At 33.6% G+C, this 25,792-nt stretch overlaps 4 protein-coding genes and 2 pseudogenes across 6 annotated transcripts; 4 read left to right on the top strand and 2 right to left on the bottom strand.

Annotated features, from left to right (window-relative positions):
- Positions 1 to 2,525: 2,525 nt before the first annotated feature.
- LOC120148017 (piriformospora indica-insensitive protein 2-like) lies at positions 2,526 to 4,330 on the bottom strand. The gene is made up of 2 exons (XM_039161217.1): positions 4,051 to 4,330; positions 2,526 to 3,624 (listed from the first exon to the last, which is right to left on the bottom strand). Exons 1-2 carry the CDS (start codon positions 4,270 to 4,272, stop codon positions 2,560 to 2,562), a joined length of 1,287 nt encoding a protein of 428 aa, XP_039017148.1. The 5' UTR covers positions 4,273 to 4,330; the 3' UTR covers positions 2,526 to 2,559.
- A 1,255-nt stretch (positions 4,331 to 5,585) lies between these two features.
- On the top strand, positions 5,586 to 7,407 carry LOC120148021 (annotated as a pseudogene).
- Positions 7,408 to 8,666: 1,259 nt separating this feature from the next.
- On the top strand, positions 8,667 to 12,094 carry LOC120148016 (annotated as a pseudogene).
- A 1,238-nt stretch (positions 12,095 to 13,332) lies between these two features.
- Positions 13,333 to 14,148, top strand: LOC120148055. The gene has a single exon (XM_039161250.1). It carries the CDS (start codon positions 13,333 to 13,335, stop codon positions 14,146 to 14,148), a length of 816 nt encoding a protein of 271 aa, XP_039017181.1.
- Positions 14,149 to 16,615: 2,467 nt separating this feature from the next.
- Positions 16,616 to 18,839, top strand: LOC120148018 (28 kDa ribonucleoprotein, chloroplastic-like). The gene is made up of 4 exons (XM_039161218.1): positions 16,616 to 17,183; positions 17,274 to 17,375; positions 18,347 to 18,628; positions 18,740 to 18,839. The coding sequence occupies exons 1-4, from the start codon at positions 16,701 to 16,703 to the stop codon at positions 18,803 to 18,805; spliced, it is 933 nt and encodes a 310-aa protein (XP_039017149.1). The 5' UTR covers positions 16,616 to 16,700; the 3' UTR covers positions 18,806 to 18,839.
- A 317-nt stretch (positions 18,840 to 19,156) lies between these two features.
- On the bottom strand, positions 19,157 to 21,304 carry LOC120148019 (protein-L-isoaspartate O-methyltransferase 1-like). 3 transcript variants are annotated; one of them, XM_039161220.1, is made up of 5 exons: positions 21,118 to 21,304; positions 20,144 to 20,415; positions 19,923 to 20,020; positions 19,674 to 19,838; positions 19,157 to 19,510 (listed from the first exon to the last, which is right to left on the bottom strand). In XM_039161220.1, the coding sequence occupies exons 2-5, from the start codon at positions 20,335 to 20,337 to the stop codon at positions 19,260 to 19,262; spliced, it is 708 nt and encodes a 235-aa protein (XP_039017151.1). In that variant the 5' UTR covers positions 20,338 to 20,415; positions 21,118 to 21,304; the 3' UTR covers positions 19,157 to 19,259. The 3 variants fall into 3 exon arrangements, with proteins under 3 accessions (XP_039017151.1, XP_039017150.1, XP_039017152.1); XM_039161219.1 differs by having other exon boundaries at positions 21,092 to 21,303; XM_039161221.1 differs by having other exon boundaries at positions 20,171 to 20,415; positions 21,092 to 21,302.
- Positions 21,305 to 25,792: the final 4,488 nt, after the last annotated feature.

The raw sequence follows: 25,792 nt of genomic DNA, 5'->3' as shown, positions 1-25,792 counted from the left end.
TTACTATCAGTTTTGATTGTTCATGTGCATACTGGATATTTTAGCATTTTTGGTGGAAGAACATCTGATGCTTCCTAAAATCTTATCATGTAAAAAAATGTAAACCTTAAATTATTCTTCCATGTTTTACTGCTTGGAACTTAAATGATTTAAATTTTACAGTCCGGTTTTGGGACTGTCTCGGATTCTTTTGGACACTATAATTTATAAATAAGGATTATGCAAAAGATCCAGTATTAGTTATTCTCTTGGCTATCTTGCGCTGATCCTTTTGGATAGAATGACTCTTCAGAACTATTGTACCATCACTATCGTGGTTAAGGATATTAGTATAATAAACAAATTAGTCTTGTTTAATGGATACTAACCCTAAACTTTTCATCACTAAAACTACATGTTCTGGTCCTGATGAATCAGGTTCATGTTTAGATTTTCTTTTTCACCTCTTCTCTCTGTTAGCAACTATTGATTGCAAAGTAATCTGTACCAAGTTCCACAAGACTTCTTAATAAATATTTACTTATCAAATAAAATTAATCACCAATTAATCTTCTTTCTTAATGAAGAAAGGGAAGCAGAGAGAGCATCAGCCAGAGCAGCAGCGGAAGCAGAGAAAGAAGCAGCGGCAGCATAGAGAGAAGCAGCGGCAGCACAGAGAGAAGCAGCATATCAGAAGAGATGTGAAGAATTTGAAAAACGACTCAATGATATGATGTTGATGATTCAGAAAACGCAACCTCAGAATCCATCATTGTAGTCTCATTTATGTTATGAGCATTCTACTGAACCTTCTGTAACTGAACTTATATTACGTTAATGAAAACTTTTATTTATTATATTGGATTTGATGTTGTTTGTTATGGATATAGAGTTTGATATTATTATTTTTTTGTTTGTTGGATAATGGAACAGGTTGAAAAAACAGTTTTGGGGTAATCAAGCATAATTTTTAGGATTGTTAAATTTTGTGTTATTTAGCGGCGTTTGTAAAAAAACGCCGCAATATACCATAAATTTAGCGGCGTTTTTATCCTACAAATGCCGCTATATAAAGACCTGTACCGGCGTTTTTAGCAGAAACACCGCAAAACATCAATACCTACTGCGGCGTTTGTGAAAAAAATATCGCAAGACATCAACACCTACTGCGGCGTTTTAGCGAAAAACGCCGCTAAACATCATAACTTATTGCGGCGTTTGTCTGAAAAACGCTGCTAAATATTAACACCTATTGCGACGTTTTTATGACAAACGTCGCTAAATATCAACACCTATTGCAGCGTTTGTCTGAAAAACACTGCTAAATATCAACACCTATTGCGGCGTTTGTCACACAAACACCGCTAAATATCAAATACCTATTGCGGCGTTTTTATGAAAAACGCCGCTAAATATCAACACATATTGCGGCGTTTGTCACATAAACGCCGCTAAATATCAATACCTATTGCGGCTTTTTTTGTGAAAAAACGCCGCGAACTTTAGCGGCTCTATTTTCAGCGACGGTTTTTGCGGCATTTGTCTTAACGCCGCATGTGTTTTTAGCGGCGCTTATAAACGCCGCTAAAGGTTAAAAAAAACGTCGCAAAAAGCCTGTTTTGTTGTAGTGTCTCTATCATTAATAATGTTATGAATTAGATAAACATTGGTGTATACAAGAAACCAAATGAGGTGTTTGGTTCAATGATTAAGGAATTGTTATCATCCATGAGGATCCTAATTCAAATTCCCACAAATACATTTGTTTTAAATAATGTGTCTACCCAGAAATTTGAATTTATTTATTTTGTTGTTCTTTTTATTATTTGTGTCAATCCTAAAATTTTATTTGTGGCTATTCTATACAAAAAATTTATATTATTAATATATATGTAACCATCCTGAAAAATATTTATGGATCTGCCACTGGTATCAAGATCGTACAATAACAATTTCGGATGACACTAAAATCACTATATAACGGTCGTTATTCCGATAGTACGATGTTATTTAAATCCTTGATGCTGGGTTATTTGAGATGTGATTTTATTAGTTTGAGGTGATTACAAAGTAGTATTGTTCATAATTTATTTAATTATTGACAACGCGCACATACCTTACAGACACATCAACTTAAATTTGAGTCCTAAAGAGAACAAGTGAGATGTTGTTTTTAGTATGTTCATAGGGTTGGTCGAACTGCCCGTGGGTAAGGTGCAAAAGAAGTGATCTTCTGTACCATTTGGGGAGAAGTGTTTAGGATAACTATATTAGGTTTTCACATGAATACAAATTATTGACTTTGAAATGAATCAATGATTACCTAAATTCTATGTAAATTGTGTTATTCTTGCTTAATGATTTATATATTCAAATAGATTCTGTGTGCTTTCTGCCGAATATATTTATAAATTATTTATTTATTCTATGTTACTTCAACTCGAATACGAGTGTTAAATACGAATATATTTCCAAGACATATATAAAAGAACTAGCATAACAAAGAAAAAAAATACATGACTATTTTAATAGTACTAAAATTCATGATAGAGTGGACGTATTTCTGCTATGATTTTCTTGTTAGCAGGCTTTAACCCCATTAGGAAAATGGGTTGGTGGTGATGATGATGATGAGATCACTTGAGGCTGATAGCAAAGGTTTGAATTATTCCAGGCTCTGAATCTTCTCCCCATTTTCTTGTAAAACACTTCTGAGAACTCAAGCTTCCCTGTCAGGTTGTTTCCATTAATGTAAAAAGCACCCAGACATGGAAGACTTGCAAGCTTTGGAGAAAGATTTCCGGACAGATTGTTGTCATTCAATCCCAAATATCTCAACCTTTTCATTCCTGCCATGGACTCTGGTATCATCCCTGTCAACTCCAGATTTGAAAGATCCAAGATCTCCAAATCATGCAAGTTTTCCCATTGAACTCCCTTGAGATCACCCCCTAAAGGATTGTTTGATATCACCATCTCTTTCAAAGAAACCAGTTCTTGAAATGACTCAATCAACCCACCTGAGAACTTGTTTCTACCAAGATCGAAAAGAGTGACATTCTTTAACCTTCCAATTCCTTCAGGTATCTTCCCCTCAAGACCATTGTTGCTCAAGTCCAGCTTCAGCAGTGTAGTGAAATTACTCCCAAAACTCAACACCAATGGCCCTGATAGATTGTTTCTACTTAAATCCAATATCAGCAGCTCAGTTAACCCTGCCAGACTTGGTGGAACATGGCCAGTAAACTTGTTTCCAGCAAGTACAAGTTGCCTCAAATTCACCAAGTTCCCCAATTCTATAGGCAATTCTCCAGTTAATCCATTGTCTAGTAACACCAATGATTGGAGCTTTTTAAGGCAGCCAATATGGGTTGGAATGTCACCAATGAGACCACCATTGGATCTAAACTCCAAGGATTCTAAGGTGTTTGAGAGTGTTTCCCAGTTTGAGGAAGGGATTCTAATGGGATTATCTCTAGGTGAGAAGAAGCAATTGAAGAATGAGAGAGATCTTAGGTGAGTAAGCTCAAACAAGTGGTGGGTGAACTTTGCATCTGGGCTACATTGCAGAGAGTTGTCGAAAACGAGACCAATGTTTAGAACTGTGATATGCCAAAACCCATCAACAAGATCACAGTAAACTCCCTGCATTTGCAAGAATTTGAGTAAAAAGGAGTCAATTTTTACATAAAAAATATGATTGAAATTCATACATACCCAACCAAAAAAAATAAAAACTCAGCTTTAACAGTGACAATAGCTGCAAAAAAATCAACCTTGTAATGCCTCTAGCATTATTGGTTGCATGCAGTTTCCTACTGATTTGCTTGCATGCAATACTTGGTTTCCAAGACAAACTATAATACAAATATGATTCTCCAAATATGTATTCAACACACACACATACATACATATATGTATGTATGTATGTGTGTGTGTGTGATTCTTCAAATATACGACATATTGGTATTTGACAGGTATTCGTTTAACATTCGTTTGTAGTCCGGATATAAATCATAAGCAGAAACATGAAGAAGAAGAAGAAGAAGAAGAAAGTGATGTATTTTAAACCTGAACAGGTGTCCATCCGCAAGGGTCAGGGTAAAGATCCGAGCCATTCCAAAAGTTCCCCACAAATCCCTGAATAGCAGCATATAATGCCTCTTGTTCTTCCTTCACCATTGGAGACACAGATGAAACTTGGTCATCATCTTCACATTCACAAAAGACAAACAACCCAACAAGCAAAAACAGAAGAAGAAGACCCTTGTTGATTACAATGAGATTCCCCATGGCCTAAACTTCCTATGTAAGGAAAAAAACCCAAAGAGCAAGCAATTACACAAACAGGTTATAAGTGATCACCTTAACAATATGAGAAGAGAATTACAGTAATGCTAACGGATTGTTGTCAGGTTTTTGGTTTCATGAAGTAATTAGGGGTTCAATGAAAGCACAAACTTGTTGCAAAAAGGAAGGGCAAAGACAACAAAGTTTAAGGAAGAGTTTGCAGGCGCCAAAGGGTGCATTGAACACAGTTTAATGGAACCGAATAAAGTAAACCAGAATGACAACAATAATGGCAGCTTTTTAAGTTAAAAACACAAAAAAGGAAGCCAAGGAGAAGCCTAGAAAGGCTAAAAGACTTTAAATGGCCCTTTGGTTCTCGCATTGCCCCCATGCATGCTGCTACTAGTTTAGCTTAGGCCAGGTTTCTTTTTGGTCTACTTGCTGCACCACCATCTGCTTTTGTGGCTAATCAAACTGTAATACTAAATGCAGTTTAATTAAATGAAAATGTTAAAAATATGCCAAACCACGTTGTTAGAGTTAATGGAGGCTATAGGGTTTATATGCATTTGTGGGGGGACCATTCTACCATGCATGCATTCATTCAGTGTCTGCAATGACTAGACAAAAGTATTATATATAGGTGGCAAAATTAGTGAAATAGTGTTGTTGGAAATTTCATTTTAGGAAAATGGTATTATTCACAAGTTATTTAGGAGTTTGGGTGCCAAATTTGATCGGATAATGTAGAGAAAAAAATAGTTGATATGGGTGTCGGAAAATTATTTTCTTAATTAGGGTAAAATGAATAGTAGACGGAGAAAGACGTTTGAATCATTTGGCGTCTTTCCCATATCGCATGCAGTTGGTACACTAAGCCTAACATGATATAGGGTGTTTTTGCCGAGTTTGGGGTATTTTTTTCATTGACCGGTAAATTTATCATCATCTACTGATGATTTAGATGAACTCATTATCTCTAGTTGACGTTTTTAGAAAGTTGCACCAGGGCAATAGACACAAACAGACTTAGCATTGGTACATGGGAGGATAATTGTTATACTCATCAATCAAATTCTTTAAAAAGAGTAATATTTTTTTATTGTTGATGTTATTCAATGAATTTGTCCGATATTTGATTTTTTTTTTAAATGAATATATCGGATTGGAATCAATTAGGTATATGATGGGCTGGGCTGAGCATGGTATTATAGAAAAAAATACTTGGATAAACAACAGGTCCAATCCAGCAAATCCCAAAACCCAAACTAGGGGTATATTTGTCGTAACACGATCATTAAACCCCTGTTCGCTCTTGGAGGGTTTTGAGTTCGTTTTTCTTATTTTCCATCACTTTCTCGCGTTTTTTGAGCAACCAAACGTGGTTGAGGATCTATGATGCAGTCATTTATCGGTGGGAGTATTCGTTTTGGTCAAAGACAAGGTCTTTCCATATGAAACAATGCTTATTTCAAATCATCAACAAGAGCTTAATTATCTGCCTTCTCAGAGTAGCAGCAACGTAGTCCATGGAACCAACAATTCAATCAAATCTTCCCAGAACCATATCATGCAGTTTCTACGAGTATGGGTTTTTTTCTTCTTCTTTGCTTTAATATTTCTGGGTTTTTTTGCTTAAGTGAATCTCCTGCTTCAGAATGTCCATTTTTCCTAATCTTTTTTAAAGCATAATTTGAATGTTAAATTGTTACTAGGTTAACATGCTCTAACTCACGTTGCTTCTCATGTTTAATTTTAAACAAGTCTAATTTTTGAGGTAAGCTTGTGTTTTAAAGCTTGCAAATTGTTTTAGCAGACAAGATTTGGATCCCAAACAAAAGAATTGGTGTTTCCCGGCAGTTATGGCGGAAGCTCGGTTCCAGTTCTGTCTCAGGTGTCCGCAATGATGTGTTCATCTTCTAGCAGATATATGACGACAGCTGCATTGCCTACTATGGATTCTTCCGAATCTGTCACCGATATGGCGACTCGAATTAAATTTAAGAGACTTGACAAAACTGCTAGGCACATAATGCAGGAAAGCTCTTTTTTTGCTTTTGTAATGTTGTTGTTACGTGTTCTCCATTTTTATTCGAATCTCATACCTGTTGGTCACCATATCCCGGTTTCGAATTGTGTGGATTACGTGCTTGCAGATTCTGGATAAGGAAGCAATGGAAAAAGTGAAGGAGCAAAGGGAGATAGATACCTGAGATAAAATCTGGATACATTGTGCAACTCAAAGCGGTATGACATGTTTTGACATTTGAGGTGTTATCACTACATGTGATTGTTAACATATTTTTCGAGTGAATTAAGGTAACCAACGTGCTGTTGGCTAGAGCAGGAAGTGCCTGAAAACATGCAGCGCCTTTCGACAATAAAAGGCATTGTTATTGCTAGACGTAATGCTGGCCTGAATACTACATTCCGAATACGGAGAATGGTAGCAGGAGTTGGGGTTGAATCTCTCTTCCCATTGTAAGTAACATTTACCTTTATGCTCTTCCCTCAAAAAGCATATTGTTTAAGATTCGATATATCAACCAGGAAAAAAGCATGTCACCAGTAGGTAAAATGCCAAGAAGTTTTGTCACTGGTTTTGTTATAATATTGAGGTCGACTATATTAGTAAAATACATAGCATTAAGAAATATGGCTACAGATGTAATATAAATTATTACTAGAATATGCATCGTGCGGATTAGGTCTGCTCTGAAACCTTTGTGTCCCCAAGATTTAGCATTTCTTTGGGTTGATAAACTCGCTGTAAAAGCATTTGCTTCTTTGTGTTTCCAAGAGCATCTCCGCTATTAAAGACATATCGGGAAGTGTTAATAATGAAGGTTTCTTGTAGTTCTTGCTCACATCCAATTTGCTCAAGTTTTATTCTCGTAGTTGTTTTCAGCATGAGTGTCTCTATTTCCCGCTAGTTCTTCTTATCTGTGTTACTTATCTTTAACATATCACTTAAATAAGATCGGACGATGATGGATGACAGGTATTCCCCAAATATAAAGGAGATAAAGGTGCTGGACAAGAAGAAAGTGAGAAGAGATAAGCTTTACTATTTTGGGAACAAGATGAATGCTCTCAGATGATCTTTAAATAAGAAATCAAGCAGGGTTTCATTTTGGCAGAAATGGTCTTTAGAGGGTTCCTTCTACCTTCGTCCTACGGACACAGGTTTCGAACACGGATATTTCGAGAAAAATGAAGACCGTATAACGAAAAATTAATCAATAAAATAAGCACTAATGTGAGTTCTTGCTTGTTTAGTTAAAAAGCTGTTCTATATAGACCATGCATGCGTCTTGGTAACATGTGAATCTGTTTGGAAGAAGACATAACATGTTATCCCCATGTGCCTTATGCCTACATTATCTATCTGAATATGTTGTATTTCACTTCAGTTGTATTTATTGATTTAAGGTGATTTTTTATTGGTCAAACTCTATCTGTAGTCCCTATATTTATGCATAACTTATGGATTTAATTATTATATTCTAATTGGTTAATTTTGGTCACTATATATTATAAATTTTTAAAAATGAAATATTAATTCAAATAATAAAAAGATAATGTGATTTGATTGCATGTACTTAGAACGATGAAATCGAAGAAAAAATCAGTAACTTATGCACGATAAATGATAATGAGGGTAAACAACTTACATCGGCAATTTATCCCTCGTTATTTTATCTCGTCATCCGAAGACGTAGAACGTTAACCGGTTATGGGTTTTTACCTATAAATGATGATTTTGACTCAAAATAAAATATTAAGGATTAAAATGTTCAAAAAAATACTATTTATTAAAACTTTAAGGAAGTTTTGGTAGACTTATATCTTAAATAAATGCTTAAATTATATCATCTTTTTTTCATTTAAATAATTAAAGGTTTTTTGTCAAAATTAATATCTAAAGTTATCTTTTGATTAAAATATATATTTAAAGTATTTTTTTGTCAAAATAGGTACCTAAAAAATATTTTTTTTCATCTAAATTTTAAAAATATTATCATGCGACGTTAATTAAAGAATACTTTAAGCATTTAGAAAAAAAATTAGATACTTTAAGTATCTATTTTGATTAATAAAATATTCCAGGTATCTATTTTAACTAAATCGAAAACTTAAGTACTTATATTGATAAAAAATATTTTATATATTTAAATAAAAAAATGTACTTTAAATAAATATTTAAAATATAATCTATCTAACTGCTATTACTGTTGTTGTTATTATCTAGATCAAATAAGTCACAGTCGGTTTGCTAATGGCCTGGGTCATTAAGAGCTGCTCTCTGACGAAACAATTCCCGCTCCAATCTCTGTCCCATCACCTTTTCCTTCTCGATTTACATTTTCCTTTCAAACCACGACTAGGGTTTTTTTGTCTTTAATTTCGAATTAACAGAAATAGAAATCGAAAATCTCTTTATAAAAGCTTTGAACTCCTTTTGAATTCTTTGTTGTGATCGTTGGGAAAGACTAGAATGCCGCCGGAGACAACGTCAGACCTAGAACAAGATGATTCAGATGCTGAATTCGTCGAGGTTGATCCTACAGGTCGTTACGGTCGGGTTAGTTTTCTCTCACTGTTTCGTTTCGTTTCATTTAAACGAAGTTGCCCATTTTAGAATGAAGTTGGCTTGATTTATATTTGATGTTGATTGGCGTTTGGGGTGGTTTTCATTGATGTTACCTTAAATGGGTTTCTTTTACTTTGTCTTCTGAATTTGATTATTTGCAGTACAAGAAGGTTTTAGGAAGAGGTGCTTTCAAAAAAGTGTATCCTTTTCATTTCCCTGTTTTTCATTGTTCATTAGTTTGTTTATGAATGCATTTTGAGGCTTAATTTGTTACTTTATGCCATTTTTGAATCCTTGATTTCAAGCTGTGGGAACTTAGATAAAGAGGATTTGATGAACTTTAAGGTATATGGATGCATAGTTTGTTATTTTGTGGCCTAATTTATGTTTGTTGGATCCTTGATTAAGTTGTGGGAACTCAGATATAAGGCATTTGATGAACTTGAAGGTATAGAAGTAGCATGGAATCAGGTTAAGGTTACGGATCTATTGCGACATTCGGAAGATTTGGAGAACCTTTATTCGGAAGTTCATTTGCTTAAAACTTTGAAGCATAAGAATGTAATTAAATTTTACAGTTCCTGGGTTGATACCAAAAATGAACATATCAACTTCATCACCGAGATTTTCACTTCAGGAACATTGCGGCAGTAAGTCTTTTTCTATTTTCGGATGTGTTTAAAGTTTCGTGTGCTGTTTTGGGTTTATCAACAAGTTTATGTTTGATTGTGTAGGTATCGAAAGAAGCATAAGCATGTCGATTTGAGGGCATTGAAGAAATGGTCTAGGCAGATCTTGGAGGGTCTCCTCTATCTTCACAGTCACGATCCCCCGGTGATCCACAGGGATCTGAAATGTGATAACATCTTTGTCAATGGTAACCAAGGCGAGGTGAAGATCGGAGATCTAGGGTTGGCTACTATTCTTCGCCAGGCCCATTCAGCACATAGTGTTATTGGTGGGGATCATAATGTCCTTAATTACTGTCAATACTACAAGATTCGGAACTATTGCTGATTTAGAATACAAAAAATAAAGAAATTGTTACTGTGATGTAGGTACACCCGAGTTTATGGCACCGGAACTCTACGAGGAGGAATACAATGAGCTTGTAGATATTTATGCTTTCGGCATGTGTTTGCTGGAATTAGTAACTTTCGAGTATCCATATATTGAATGTGCTAATGCAGCTCAAATATTCAAGAAAGTGACATCAGTAAGGCACTAATGATCTTGCCCATTTTTCAATATTTATTCATAAGGGTCTGCAAATTTCTAAGTTTTATCAACTGCGACGTGTCAACATATTACTCATCTTCAGTGTACAGAATATCAAATATAAACCCTTTTATATATCCCTTTTTTATGAAAGTTTAGGCAGAATTCAATAACAAGTTCCTGAAAACTGTTGATTTCGTTATACACGTGTTTGTCATCCACCAAATGGATTTTCATCTTTGTTTAGAAGCAAACGAATTAAAACCTAGACCTTTCTTGTGCTTATTTGCCATGAGATGGCCTTGCTTGTTAACACTGTAATGTGCAGGGCCTATGTTACTTAAGCTCAGGTGTAAGTATCTAATACGGGTACGTGTTTGACTCGGGGCACCCTTTGACTAAAATACATACCCTGCTTCTCTATGGGAAATTATTAAATCAAAAATAAACAATCAAATAAATCTTAGATCTGTAGGTCCTATTGACTTGTATTCATTTTTTTGGATACTGACTTGAACCAAATTGGATTATCAATTCTGCCTATGGTAGAATCATTGTCTTGAGATTATAATAGTTGCTTGGTGACTGAAATCTTAGGTAAGTGTAGCTGTTTCAGTGAATTTAATAAATGCGGATAATGCAAACAATGCTTCATGATTTCCATGGTTTGTTCCTTTCTCGAGCAGGGAATAAAGCCAGCATCATTGGCAAAAGTGACTGACCCTGGAGTGAAGTTGTTTATTGAAAAATGTATTGCTAAAGCTTCGGCTCGGTTGTCTGCAAAGGAACTTTTGAAGGACCCATTTCTTCAGCCTGACGAGGAAAATGACAGTGTAGGTCATTCTTTAAGAGCTAATGTCCAATCTTCAGGTATAATTCTGGAGCATTTTTGGAGCTTGAAGTCTTCGAGTATTTTTCACCTCACAGTTTTACATGATAATTGCAGATAGTACTTCTGATCAGACTAATTTCGGGGGAAATACCAAGGATCTTCGATTCGAGACAAGCGAGGATTTCGAAGTGCAAGGTCAGAGGAATAATGCTAACACGATATTTCTATAACTAAGGATATCGGATTCTACAGGTCTCTCTTTCTCTTTCATATGTAACCTTTGGCTATTTTTCTTCGTTTTTTACTTTCACCGTGATAAAATGTTTCATTCATCAGCATCCAAAGTCGTTTTTTATTATTGAAATTTGACATGTTTCTACATGGTCCTAGGTAATATACGCACCATCCAGTTCCCCTTTGATATTGAAGCAGATACAGCGATAGCCGTTGCTGGAGAAATGGTTGAAGAGTTGGGCTTGACAGATCAAGACGTTTCAACAATTTCCGAAATGATTGAATCGGAAATCCAGTCTCATATTCCTGATTGGGTTCCAAAAGGAACTCCTAGTGGTAGTTTGGTAGAAATTGCAAATTCTGATAAGGTTGATGGATCACCATTGGCTTATGTACTGGCCTCATCTCCGGGCCGTCTTTCATTGGAGAGATTTCCTTCACGTAGAAGATTCTGGTCTGACCCACCCAAGGCAGCTCACGGAAACTCTCTGGCCAAAACCGGTTCAAACATTGCTTTTCGAGTGGATTTCGTAAGGTCTGCAGATAACATGGTTGAACTTGATGATCAATCTCGTGATAGCTATGAAAGTGGAGGTAAAATAAACAGTAATACTTCATTTCGACGACCTGATAATGAGTTCACACATCACAGTGGCAGGGATGATGGTGGTGGTCATCGAAAAGATGGTGATTCCGATAGAACACATTCGTCGAAAGAGAACTGTGATCCGTTAAAGGATGCTGAACCAGAGGTGAAGGTAATAGCAAAGAGACTCGAGTCTCTGCTGTTAAAGCAGCAAATGGAGGTCGATGAGCTGAAGAAGAAGCACAAATTAGCCATATCGTACCTTCTGAAAGAAGTATCCATGGAAACCTGCGAAAAGGTTTTGGCTACATGTAAGATGAAGATTCCAGATTATACAAGCTGCTAAATGCGCATCTGACATACCAGGCTCCTACATGGAACTTGAAGGTGCTTAGTGAGTTATCTTCGTACTTGAACATCTAACTTATCTACAAACATAACCTTAACCTTATACAAGGGATGATCCTACTAACTTTAAGGACAATGTCTAGTGCACGTCTCAGACAAATTCAATTTCAAACATTATCTCGGTTTAATCAATAATAATTTTTATCTACGTAGAAGTTATGTTTGTGTTTGTTTTATTTTTCAAATTGTTTATGTTCGGTTCGTGTTAATTTAAACTTTTAAAATTTGGTTTGTTTATTATTTGATGTGTTCAGGCTTGATTTGTCTAATGTTCACGAAAATATTTATTTATATATTTGTGGACATATTCTTTAAACAAACAAACAAGTTAAATAAAACAAAATTAATGTATGTGATTAAATAAAAGTCTAATGCACTCGAATTTTACCATATTTGATATAATCTATGTTGATTATAGGTGAAATAAATAAACATACAATCCAAAACATAAACGTTGAGTTTTTAGTAATGTAAATAAGATACTTGAAAGGTAAGTTTTGATATTTTGTTTAGTGGATTTCTCATTGTACTAGAAGGATACAATGATGTTAATTACATTAGAAAGACGATGTCTAGAGTACACCTCAAGTAACTCCAATTCTATTTTTTATTTTGGTTTAACCTTTTATGTTTTGGGGAACTAAGTATTTAATTACTCTTCTATTTCTACGATTTCGTTTGTCACTTAATTATTTTTCTTAGAATTATACTTAATGGGTTTTTTTGTCGTTTTAACTGCGGATGATCAAAACGTATCGTTAAGTATGATTTTGAAAGAAAAAGATAATTTAGTGACCAAAACGAAGCTACAAATATAGATGAATACTCTTATTTTTTTATACAATTTGAACATAAAAAAAAAAAAAAATTATAACTCGTATTCACTATATATATTTTGAATTAAAATGGATAATATCTCGTAGATTGAGTTTGAATGTGGGTTTATACGATGAATGACCTCGAAAACTCGATCTAGCGAAGAAATCTAAACTCCAAATCTGGTGAAAATTTTGGGTCTCTTCACTTTTCACCATGCATAGAACTGGAAGATCCAAAGTAAGAAAAAAAAAAGCTGAGAAAAACAATATAAAAAAAGCTTTCTTCTTCACTCATTCATCCATCCATCATTAATGCCCCCAAAGTCTCTCCCTTTCTATCAGTTTCTACCGTAACTTGTTCTTGTAAGCAACCATGCAAGAAGAGCTTGTCGCTTGTGATCAAACTGCAGTAACCAGGTCCGGCCAGAGTGTTTTCATGTCTGTTTTCCGGACAAAGATAGCCGACCAGTGCCGTTTGATCACCGTCACTTGGTGCAAGAATCTCCTGCTTAATGGTCTCTCGGTATCAGTCTCAGGCCCCGAAGGAGAGAATCAATACACCTGCAAAATGGAGCTCAAACCATGGTATTTTTGGAAGAAACAAGGCTCCAGACACTTCATCATCGATGGTGATAAAGCTGTAAATGTCTTCTGGGACCTCAAAACAGCCAAATTCAATGGAGAAACCGAACCCAGTTCGGAGTACTACGTTGCTGTCGTCTGCGATGAAGAAGTCGTTTTACTCGTCGGAGATCTAAAGAAAGAGGCTTATCGGAAAACTGGTTGCAGGCCTGCACTTATAGACCCCATCTTAGTTTCAAGAAAAGAACATGTATTTGGGAGAAAAAGATTCAGCTCGAGGATCAAACTTGATGATGAGAAGAGTATGTTCCATGAGATCTCGATCGAGTGTAAGAACAAGGTTGAGCCCGAAATGGAGATGAGAATCGATAACCAATTGGTGCTTCACGTGAAGCATCTTCAATGGAAGTTCAGAGGAAACGAAACTTTTCAAGTGAACAAGACGAGAGTTGAAGTCTACTGGGATGTTCATGACTGGCTTTTCAGTCCTGGGTTAAGGCGTGCATTGTTTATATTCAAGCCTGTTTTGTCATCGTCGTCTCCGTGTGGAAACACCGTTATTTCAGCTGAGTTCTGTTTGCTTCTTTATGCATGGAAGATTGAATGACACCAACATGTTAATGTCAATCATCAATGGCGTTAGAATAACATTGTTGGTGAAGCTAAATGGGGATATGTTATGGGAGCGGTGAGGAAGAAGAAGTACAGCAAATAAGTGGACAAACAGATAGTGTCGCACAACTTTCTCAATCATTTTAAATATTTGTTTGCGTGTGTTTTTTATCTGTTTGGTCACTCTTCTAAAATTTCATAAGAATACATATATCTTTAAAATTTTATAAACTAATCTCTTAACATTATATAAATTTTAAAATCATAATAATTTATCTTACGTAAATTTTAATACAATTATATCAACTGAAAGAGTTCAACTTCATAGAGTCTCGATTTTAATTATATAAGACAAAAAAATTATATGCACGTTGAAATTTCGTAAAAAATTTCAAGAAATTTTACTAACGATTAATTGTTATTAATAATTTCGATTACAAATTCCTTTCCAAAGACACAATATGAAAGTTTCAAAGTTTTCATAAAATTTACGATGATATAAACATGTATATTTATAGAAATCTTATTTATTTATAGATGTATTTTGGTTTTATAAAAACATATATATTATGAGGTATATTTTTTTTAATCTTACATTCTTATTTAATAAAAAATAATTACATAACCTTGAACCTAAACATACATAGAGTAATATGAGACCTTTGTTCTTGTAATTTCATTGTTATCCATGTCTCTAATGAGTAGTTGCTATAGGCTACAGTTTCTAGGCGAATGTATAAAAAAAGGTAGGTTAGGATGTAGCTAAAAAGCAACTGTAGCAGGGGATTGAAAATATTATAAAAAATCTAATATTTTAAGTTGGACGTAATTTAAAATATTATAAAAAAATATTATTTTTTAGATGTCAACTGAAAAATTGATGAAGAATGCAAAATTTTAGGTTGTAATAAAAAAATGTTATGAAAAATGTAAAGTTTATATTGCGTACAACTTAAAATGTTAGAATTTTTTATAACATTTTCAATTGTGTTTGTTACTGTGGTTTTTAGCCGCATAATTTTAAGTTGTATCACAGAACTACCCAATTTCTAGAAATTCTTTATGTTGTCTATATTTTGTTTGAAATTTTGCACTTCAGAGATTTCATCACCATCATGCCTCAAGTAAATGTAAATGTATATGTGCAGTGATGGATTCATATGTATTTGAGGATGAGTATGTATCCACCTTGAAATATGAAGTTTCTTCAATTAATTATTTATTTTATTAATGATTCTTATTATGAAATTTTATTTGTGTGCACTACACTTAAAAATTTTATATTATTAATATATACATGTATATCCTAAAATCATGCCTAAGTGATATACTAAGGGTCGTAGATAGGGATGGGCAAGGGTCGGGTTAGGTCGGCTTTTTGATCCACCCGATCTGACCCGAGAATAAGGAATCCTCCACCCGAGATCCGATCCGACCCGACCAAAACAAGATTTCACCCGACCCGAACCTGACCCGATATATAACTTAAAAATCCGACCCGACCAGACCCGAAATAATAAAAATATTATTTTTATTCAATAAAAATAGTGATTTAATTGAAAAAAAATAAAATATAGAGGGTATTATTGTAATTATTACTAAATAAATAAGATAAAATTATATATATTTTTTGAGTCAGTTCTATTTTTCATCCTAAACTTAAACTCGACCCGACCCAAATCCAAATTTTTAAAAAAAATCCTACTCGACCGGTTCAAAACCACTCAGTCCATGCCCATCCCGAATAGTAGAGAGTGCTTGAAATCTAAAGAGGAAAAGGATGCAAAAAAAAAAAGTTGGAAGAAATAAACTAACACCCCTACATTATTTTATTATTTTTTAATTAATTATTGGTGTCTAATTTATTAATTAACTAATCTAGATTAAAATTTGTAAATATATGTTATAAGATATCATCCTAATTCAATTTGCTACATTCACAATCGACAAGATTCAAGCTCCTAATTTACTTAAAGAATATAGTGTCTTATCTAACTATATCAACTGATCATTTATTAGAAAATAATAAAAAAAACTACCGATGATTGATTATGCTCTATTGTTTTTTAGGGTTAAAGTACATAAATGGTCCCTAACTATAAGACATTGTTTTGTTGAATCCTTCGACTATTAAAATTTATAAATTGATCTCTTAACTATGAGATGATGTTTTATTGAGTCCCTAAATTATTAAAAGTTACAAAATAGACACTCGGTTATTTTCTAATTTCTATTAATATAACCTTTTTAATCTTAAACCCTAAACCCTATTTTCTAATTTCTATTAATATGACATTTTTAATCTTAAACCCTAAACCCTATTTTCTAATTTCTATTAATATGACATTTTCAATCTTAAATCATAGTGTTGAACTGAAACATCAAGAAGCCCATTAAAACCATCAAAGAAACCCACAACAGTGAGAGCCATCCATACAGATAAATCACACCTTTTCGTTTAGTTTTCGATAAACCCTCTCGTCGTCTCTCCCGCCTGCATCACTTATCCTTTCAATTCTCTCTACTCTCTTCGATTCTTCAGTCAAAATGTCTTCTTTAACAAGATCCATTTCCATGGCAGACTCTTGTTTCCTCGTTTCTCTCCCTTCACTCTTCACTTCTCGCTCCAAATCCTCAACTCTCCTCTCCTTTCCCCCAAAACCCATCAATTTTTTCCTCTCATCCTCCCATTATTCATCCTCTTTGACCCTCAAATCTAAAACTCATTTCCCATCTGTGGTCCCTTTTTTCTCCCAGACATCAGATTGGGCCCAGCAAGGGGAAGAAAATGACCCCACCATTGCCATTGGTGAAGAAGGGGAATCGAAATGGGAAAACGATGAGCCTGAGGCAAGCTGGGGAGCTGAAGTTGAGGATGCTGTTTTTGAAGAACAAAGTGGTGATTCAGAAGAAGAGGTTTCTGAACCTCCTGAGGATGCTAAATTGTTTGTTGGGAATTTGCCTTTTGATGTTGATAGTCAGAGTTTAGCTATGCTTTTTGAGAAAGCTGGAACAGTGGAAATTGCTGAGGTCTAAGAGAAATTTCATTTTCCTGATTTTAAACTGTTTGAAATTCTTCTTTTAAACTGTTGTTGATGATTTTTTTCCTTTTGATTGCAGGTTATTTACAATAGAGACACTGAGCAAAGCCGTGGCTTTGGGTTCGTATCTATGAGTTCAATTGAGGAAGCTGAGAAGGCTGTTGAGCTATTTAATCGTTATGTAAGTTGTCTTATTCCTATCGATGAACTGATATATGTGATAATAAACACTGAATCTTGTATCCATGCAAGATGAATTCTCTTTGGGAGTAAGCATAACCCATAATTCGAAATTTTGAATAGCTTATGTTACTTGAATTTTGATTTAAATGACGAATACTATTATGTATTTGACATGGTTGTGTTTAATCCTTATAAACTATGCTAGTGGCAGATTTATTTGCTTTATGCTGCGAGTCGTAGTATTTCAGTTAAGTTCGAGATGTCAAGTTGGCATGCTTATTTCTGTCAATCGTATCTCACATTGGCAAATTTTGAAAGATGATATTGACAATGTTAATGGTTTGATTAGGATTTAAATCGAAGAAGCAAGAGGACTTAATTTTCAACCTTTTAAGCATATAGGACTAAATCTCAAACTTTGTCTAATTACAGGGACTGGAAGCTTATTTTAGTCAGCTTTTACCTTCTGGTGAATTTTAATTAGGTTGCTAATCAATATATTTCTTGAAGTTTTCGTTGTCTCTTTCCTGTAATTCCTTGATGTCAAGTTTACTAGACATTAAAAGTGTGATGGGATGGGATGGGATGGTTGCAGATGTGGAATGGCAGTAAGACCGTTTTATCGACAACAATTTGAAGAAAACTTGTTCGTTGTCGGTTTTACTTTTTTTTTGTATAGATCCATCTGTTGTTGTGTACCAAAGAGTTTGCAAGTTGTGAAAATTTTGCATTTACTAGTTTGATTTGGTAGCCAATTCTAGTGGCTTGCAAGAGCAAAGTTAAATTCGGGTTGAGTTAGGCTTCACTACATAAACCGAGTTAGGCTTGTCCAGAAAGTACTGAGAGACTCGGTATATATCGATCTCCAAGTGTTCTTTCTGATTTTCTATGATTTGTCGAATAATGCTAACTATGAAGCGATATTTGGTGCTTGTACTTAGTGATTGTTGCTCTTGTGTTTTTAAACAGGATCTTAATGGAAGGCTCTTGACTGTTAATAAGGCTGCTCCGAGAGGATCACGTTTAGACCGACCCCCTCGTGTTTTTGAAACTGCTTTTAGACTCTATGTGGGTAACCTTCCATGGGATGTCGATAATGCTCGACTGGAGCAGGTATTCAGTGAACATGGTAAGGTAGTCGAGGCTCGTGTGGTGTATGATAGGGAGAGTGGCCGATCACGTGGTTTTGGTTTTGTCACTATGTCCTCAGAGACCGAATTGAATGATGCCATCACTGCTCTCGACGGACAGGTATTATCGGTGTTTCATCCACAACTTGAATACCAAATACATAACTCTATCTGAGATTTACACCCAAACTCGAGTAGCGTAACATAAACCCGTCTCGTATCATTATTGCAGAGTCTGGATGGAAGAGCCATAAGAGTGAACGTAGCAGAGGAAAGACCAAGGCTAGGCTTCTTTTGATGTTCGGATGATTTTAGTTTTAGTTTTTGCACAATCTGGATGAGTCTATTCATGCAACGTTTGCCCGTAAGAAACGAAAACCTGTTCATCCCTTTTGCTTACAGCCCGTCTCTTTGGAAACATGCTTAGAAAAAAAAAGAGGAAACTATTTCTGTTTTGATTTTGTTTAATTTTGATCACCAAAATTCAAATAATTACATTTCAATCAATTATGCTATTGATTTGTTATAATTTGTCATTGAACCGTTCAATTTCAAAATTATCTAGTCTTTTAGGTGTAGCATGCGTGAAATTTGTTAAATTTGAACTCGAAAACATATGAAAAGAGAACATTTACACAAGATCTGCAAGTCTGGTAAATGCAATGTTTGATCATTATATTCCGTACAATAAGGTGTTCAGTATTGAAAGACTTTCAAACAAGCTGCTGCATAAGAGATGAACGTTTCCGATCTCAATAACCCCTCAACTGAGCATCACGACTGGTTAAGGGAACATGCCGGACTGACGTCTCACTTCGGATGCTAATCGAACCATCCAAAGCTTTATCCACTACTTTCAAGTCTTGGAACATGTTTCCTACAGGAATAACCATTCGACCACCTGGCTTTAATTGATCAAGGAGAGGCTGAGGTATTTCCGGTGCTGCTGCTCCAACATGTATGGCATCATATGGTGCACATTCTGGCCAACCTTGTCTTCCGTCTATGATAAAATGTACAAGGCCAAAGCATCAGTCATAAGCATTCAACAAAACTGACAGCAAGCTCATTTCAATTCCGAGACAACTGAAAATTTGGTTGTCTTCTTAATCCTACATTCTATTGTAATAAAACCGAAAGCATATAGCAAGTTCTTGAGTACATACCGCCGAAATGCAGTGAAAGAGAACATTCTTTCAACAATGGAGCTGCCGCACTTTTTTCAATATTTTGTATGGAAGAAGCAACCAATTCGGGAATATGTTCAACACCGACAGCGCGACCCCGTGGTACAACCATTATTGCAAAGCAAGCAGTCAAGTATCCAGTTCCTACAGTACAGATGCAAGACCAAAATAAAAACCTGTCTTTCAAAAATTAGGGGAAAAAAAAGAATGGACTGCTGATGGATTTACTAAACTCTTCTGGAATGCTGGAACTAGATGCAGCCATCGAGTCTCGTAATCCGACCCTTTTCTTGATGGCCATTGACACTTGACAGGTGGGATTTACCCTGAGACAGTAAGTGTAGCACGTTTGGCATTCCAGCATTCTATCCGAGTATACAGAAGAAAGAAACTGAAGTTGTACGGTAAAGACATAATCGTATCAAAAAATTTGTGGAACGCAAAGAGACCTGAGCCGACATCTAAAGCGTGCATACCGGGCTGCAAATTTTCCTCCAATAATTGAAGGCAGGTAGCATGCACATGTGGTGCGGAAATGGTGGCATTGTAAACCTATTGGCATCGGACTATCAACATAAGCCGATGTCCCATCTGGTACAAATAACCCCCTATCGATAGTCTCCATCACTTCAGCAACCTTCATCGATTAAATCACTCCATAATGCTGCAAATGCTCGACCATTTGTTTGTTCTTGTTGATCCCACTTCCACTCCAAAAGCGCTACAAATAATCCAACAGAAAATCAAGCACAAAATCACTATTGAATTGAACAAAACAACACAAGGGTCTCTCAAATTCTCAAGGTAAGTGGAAAATAAAAACTAAGCAGCCTTGTTCCGAGTCGACATAGAAGTTATACAGCCTCTGACATAGAAGTTGACCAATAAATCACCTGATTTGACATCATTTTGATTCAGACGCCTCCATATCAGGGGGCAGTCGCAGGCTGAGTTCATCTATCCAAAGTCCATAGACATCATTTTAAGTATTTTCTTTATATTTTCTAGTGACGATCTAATATTTTATCTTGGAATCTATAGTTTTGCTAACTAAATTTCTAATATAACCTCTTAAATTCACCAGTTAAGGTAAAATCCTGCATCAATCACTCTTTGAAATCCTAACCTTCTTAAAAGACCAGCACAACAAAGATCAAATTGCACAATATGTTGATTCAATCCCCAGATTATGAGTACCCCACACAACACAAACAGGTATTCTTTGTAATTCATTGATGATAGCGCTTCACCAATTTTTTTTTACTAAAACAACAAGTTGATCATTTCCGGAAAACCCAAAACAAAAGATGAAGTAAAGAAACAAACATGTTCAAAGAGAAGAAAAGAAACCCAGAAAGAAAACATAAAACAAGTGTTTAAGGAAAAGAAAAGGGTACCTCCATCCTGAAGAAGAGACAGTTACCGTAAGGAGAAGGTTGAAGTTAGGGAGCTTGAGGTTGTTAAAGGAGAGAGGACGTGGTTGAAGATGGTGATGGTGATGGTGATGAAGAGGATTGAGGAAGGTAGTGTAGCTTAAGAACTGCTTTATTGGTGGCATACAATTGCGGCATCCATACGCTATAACAGTCCTATCATCATTTTTTGGAATTTCTTTTTTCTTTATTCCATTTCTATGACTTTCTCGCCCTCTCTCTCACGGGTAGTTCTTCGGTACCCCGATTAATATATGGTGTGACCGGTTAAATAAGTGGCTAGTTAAAATTTAGATCAGTTATGTTATATTATTTAACCAGAAATATTATAAAGTATAATAACATACTAGGTAGCGCTTATATAATATAAAAGGTAGCGCTTATATTTACCTATTTTATAAGTAAACCAGTATATTTATACCGATAGCATTGCAAATTTACCTATTACATTATATTATATTGAAAGTGTCCATACTTTTTATAAAAAGGATCGATACTTCTTTTAAAGTTATGTAATTTATGTTTCAATTTTTTTTTAATAGTGTTTCATGTTTTCCACCTATAATATTAATTTAATAATTTCATTTGCACAAAAAATTATTTGATTGTTTTGATATTTTATAAAATAATATTTAGAATTTTTAATTTAATAGTAATATATATCGTAACGTAAAAAATAAATCATTAGACGCCTATAATTACTAAATTAATATCTTAAAACTTACTCAAAAGATAACCTTAAATTAATGTTTTCCACAGTGAAAAAAGTATGGACACTTTTATAAAAAGGATAGATACTTTACAATATAAGCACTACATATTACATTATATAAACGCTACCTATTACATTATATAAGCGCTACCTATTACATCATATTTTTACCTATTATATTGAAAGTGTCCATACTTTTTATAAAAAGGATCGATACTTCTTTTAAAGTTATGTAATTTATGTTTCAATTTTTTTAATAGTGTTTCATGTTTTCCACCTACAATATTAATTTAATAATTTCATTTGCACAAAAAATTATTTGATTGTTTTGATATTTTATAAAAAATTATTTAGAATTTTTAATTTAATAATAATATATATCGTAACGTAAAAAATAAATCATTAGACGCCTATAATTACTAAATTAATATCTTAAAACTCACTCAAAAGATAACCTTAAATTAATGTTTTCCACAGTGAAAAAAGTATGGACACTTTTATAAAAAGGATAGATACTTTACAATATAAGCACTACCTATTACATTATATAAACGCTACCTATTACAGTATATAAGCGCTACCTATTACATCATATTTTTACCTATTATATTGAAAGTGTCCATACTTTTTATAAAAAGGATCGATACTTCTTTTAAAGTTATGTAATTTATGTTTCAATTTTTTTAATAGTGTTTCATGTTTTCCACCTACAATATTAATTTAATAATTTCATTTGCACAAAAAATTATTTGATTGTTTTGATATTTTATAAAATATTATTTAGAATTTTTAATTTAATAATAATATATATCGTAACTTAAAAAATAAATCATTAGACGCCTATAATTACTAAATTAATAATATCTTAAAACTCACTCAAAGGATAACCTTAAATTAATGTTTTTCACAGTGAAAAAAGTATGGACACTTTTATAAAAAGGATAGATACTTTACAATATAACCACTACCTATTACATTATATAAACAATACATATTACATTATATAAGCGCTACCTATTACATCATATTTTTACCTATTATATTGAAAGTGTCCATACTTTTTATAAAAAGGATCGATACTTCTTTTAAAGTTATGTAATTTATGTTTCAATTTTTTTAACAGTGTTTCATGTTTTCCACCTACAATATTAATTTAATAATTTCATTTGCACAAAAAATTATTTGATTGTTTTGATATTTTATAAAATATTATTTAGAATTTAAATTTAACAACATTAACCAAAGATAATAATAAATATGTAATATATATGTTTATTGTTTTTAATTTAATAATAATATATACAACATCAAACACATTCAAGCTATAAATTACAAGCTAAGGACACTTGAAGAAGCAAGAGAACAACTATCCAAGCAATCAAAAACGAGAAAATCCCAACATGATAACAACTGAACATATCATATCAATATTCAAACTCAAGTTGTAGATTTTGATTTCCTTTTGCTTGGCATCATATGAGATTTGGATTTTGATTTCCTTTTGCTTGGCACCATATGAGCTTTGGATTTTGATGAGCATCGGAAGTATTTCGGACTTATGATTTGGGTGGTACTCAGAAGCATTTCGGACTTATGATTTTAGTTGCTATTTGTTTACCACCCAGATCATACGCCCGAAACGTTTCTGACGCTTTAAAGTTGACCAAAAAATACAATGGTCGGGATTTCCCTCGCGTTTAAACGTTGGAAAAAAACAATGGGAATTAGGAATAATCAATGATAACATGCATATTGGCTTGGGCTAATATTTATAGTGGAGCCGAAATATATATTGAAATTCAAACTCAAATTGAAATTTAAATTCAAACTCCAATTACATATGAAATGAATTTGAAATGCAGTGTTAAATTGAACATGAAAATTGCATAATTGATTCATACTGTTCAAGTAACATGCGTTATGAACCATCAAGCTAAAAGACAATATTGATTGAGTTCAAAGCTGAGTTGTGAGTTGATGGAGTTGTCACACTTGTCACATGGTTGGAATAAAGTACTCACATGGAAGAGATAGATTGTTTTGTTATACATAACCCATTTCAACTGAATGAAAATATACATACAATATAATCAAACCAAAACATACATACACAACAAATTTATATATAACAATGTTCAAATAATGTACCCACAAAAACGAAATTAATCCAATGGAAAAAAAGTTATTTCTAACAAAGTCCGAAACATTATTTTTCCAAATAATGTACCCATAACAATGTTCAAATAATGTACCCACAACAATGTTTAATTGATTTGTTGTTTAATTTTCAATTTGAATTATTTGATTTAATAATTTCATTTGCACAAAAAATTATTTGATTGTTTTGATATTTTATAAAATAATATTTAGAATTTTTAATTTAATAATAATATATATCGTAACGTAAAAAATAAATCATTAGACGCCTATAATTACTAAATTAATATCTTAAAACTCACTCAAAAGATAACCTTAAATTAATGTTTTCCACAGTGAAAAAAGTATGGACACTTTTATAAAAAGGATAAATACTTTACAATATAACCACTACCTATTACATTATATAAATGATACCTATTACATTATATAAGCGCTACCTATTACATCATATTTTTACCTATTATATTGAAAGTGTCCATACTTTTTATAAAAATGATCGATACTTTTTTTAAAAGTTATGTAATTTATGTTTCAATTTTTTTAACAGTGTTTCATGTTTTCCACCTACAATATTAATTTAATAATTTCATTTACACAAAAAATTATTTGATTGTTTTGATATTTTATAAAATAATATTTAGAATTTAAATTTAACAACATTAACCAAAGATAATAATAAATATGTAATATATATGTTTATTATTTTTAATTTAATAATAATATATATCGTAACGTAAAAAATAAATCATTAGACGCCTATAATTACTAAATTAATATCTTAAAACTCACTCAAAAGATGTATATACATAAATATGTAGTTAACAAACCTACTAATGATGCGAAGGCTTCTGCACCCAGCTATGTTGATTTGAATATATCTCCAGAAGTGATGCAAATGGCAAGGTTCGCTGCTCTACGTTCAACGTCAAGTAGGTTATGCTACATTGCATCAAAGACAGACGAGTCTTTCAAAACCGCAAGAGATGAGATGAAAAAACTAATAGAAGAATTAGAAAACTCGTTTGGTTTGAATCATTCAGTAACCCAGAGCATTGTAGTAAACAATGTTCGTGACCCTCAACGAAAACAACGCAAGCGAAAAGAAGTGCCGAAGAACAAGGTCGAGAAGAAAATTAGGCGATGTGGGTACTGCAACGGTGAGGGACATAACAAACTAACATGTCCTCAAGTCAAGCTCAGTTTGAGTACAAGCACACAGCCTACATCAACTGATTTTTTCGAAGACGGAATGGAATGACAACAATCTCCATATAATATATCGTAAGTATCAACATGACTCCTATTGTATGTACATATAAATATTTTGAATGAAGGAAGAAAAATCGCGTTACTTAAAATTACCGACACTTTTTTAAATGGTATCGACACATTTTTCTTCCAATCTGGACATAAAGTACCGACACAATATTAGAAAGTGTCGATATAGGTTGTAAACCTATTCGCTCATAAAACCGGTATATTTATACCGGTTATATTACAAAATTATCTATTACATTATAAATATGTGTTCCGATGTGTAAATGTCGACACTTTTTTAAATCGTATCGACACATTTTTCTTCCAATCTGGACATAAAGTACCGACACAATATTAAAAAGTGTCGATATAGGTTGTAGACCTATTCGCGCATAAAACCGGTATATTTATACCGATTATATTACAAAATTATCTATTACATTATAATTATGGGTTCCGATGTGTAAATGTCGACACTTTTTGACAATGTATCGACACATTTTTCTTCCAATCTGGACATAAAGTACCGACACAAT

This window comes from Hibiscus syriacus, unplaced genomic scaffold, assembly GCF_006381635.1.
Source record: "Hibiscus syriacus cultivar Baekdansim isolate YM2019G1 unplaced genomic scaffold, ASM638163v2 tig00110946_pilon, whole genome shotgun sequence".
NCBI lineage: Eukaryota > Viridiplantae > Streptophyta > Magnoliopsida > Malvales > Malvaceae > Hibiscus > Hibiscus syriacus.
The sequence above is the reverse complement of the archived record's forward strand: the minus strand, read 5'-3'. Positions and strand labels throughout refer to the sequence as shown.

Coding starts and splice junctions, on each gene's coding strand:
- LOC120148017 (XM_039161217.1), bottom strand. CDS start 4,272: ATGGGGAATCTCATTGTAATCAACAAGGGTCTTCTTCTTCTGTTTTTG. Junction 3,625..4,050: donor GCGGATGGACACCTGTTCAG/GTTTAAAATACA, acceptor TTGCAAATGCAG/GGAGTTTACTGTGATCTTGT.
- LOC120148055 (XM_039161250.1), top strand. CDS start 13,333: ATGCAAGAAGAGCTTGTCGCTTGTGATCAAACTGCAGTAACCAGGTCC.
- LOC120148018 (XM_039161218.1), top strand. CDS start 16,701: ATGTCTTCTTTAACAAGATCCATTTCCATGGCAGACTCTTGTTTCCTC. Junction 17,184..17,273: donor GAACAGTGGAAATTGCTGAG/GTCTAAGAGAAA, acceptor TTTTGATTGCAG/GTTATTTACAATAGAGACAC. Junction 17,376..18,346: donor TTGAGCTATTTAATCGTTAT/GTAAGTTGTCTT, acceptor GTTTTTAAACAG/GATCTTAATGGAAGGCTCTT.
- LOC120148019 (XM_039161220.1), bottom strand. CDS start 20,337: ATGAAGGTTGCTGAAGTGATGGAGACTATCGATAGGGGGTTATTTGTA. Junction 19,839..19,922: donor CAGCATTCCAGAAGAGTTTA/GTAAATCCATCA, acceptor TCTGTACTGTAG/GAACTGGATACTTGACTGCT. Junction 19,511..19,673: donor TCTTTCACTGCATTTCGGCG/GTATGTACTCAA, acceptor ATTTTATCATAG/ACGGAAGACAAGGTTGGCCA.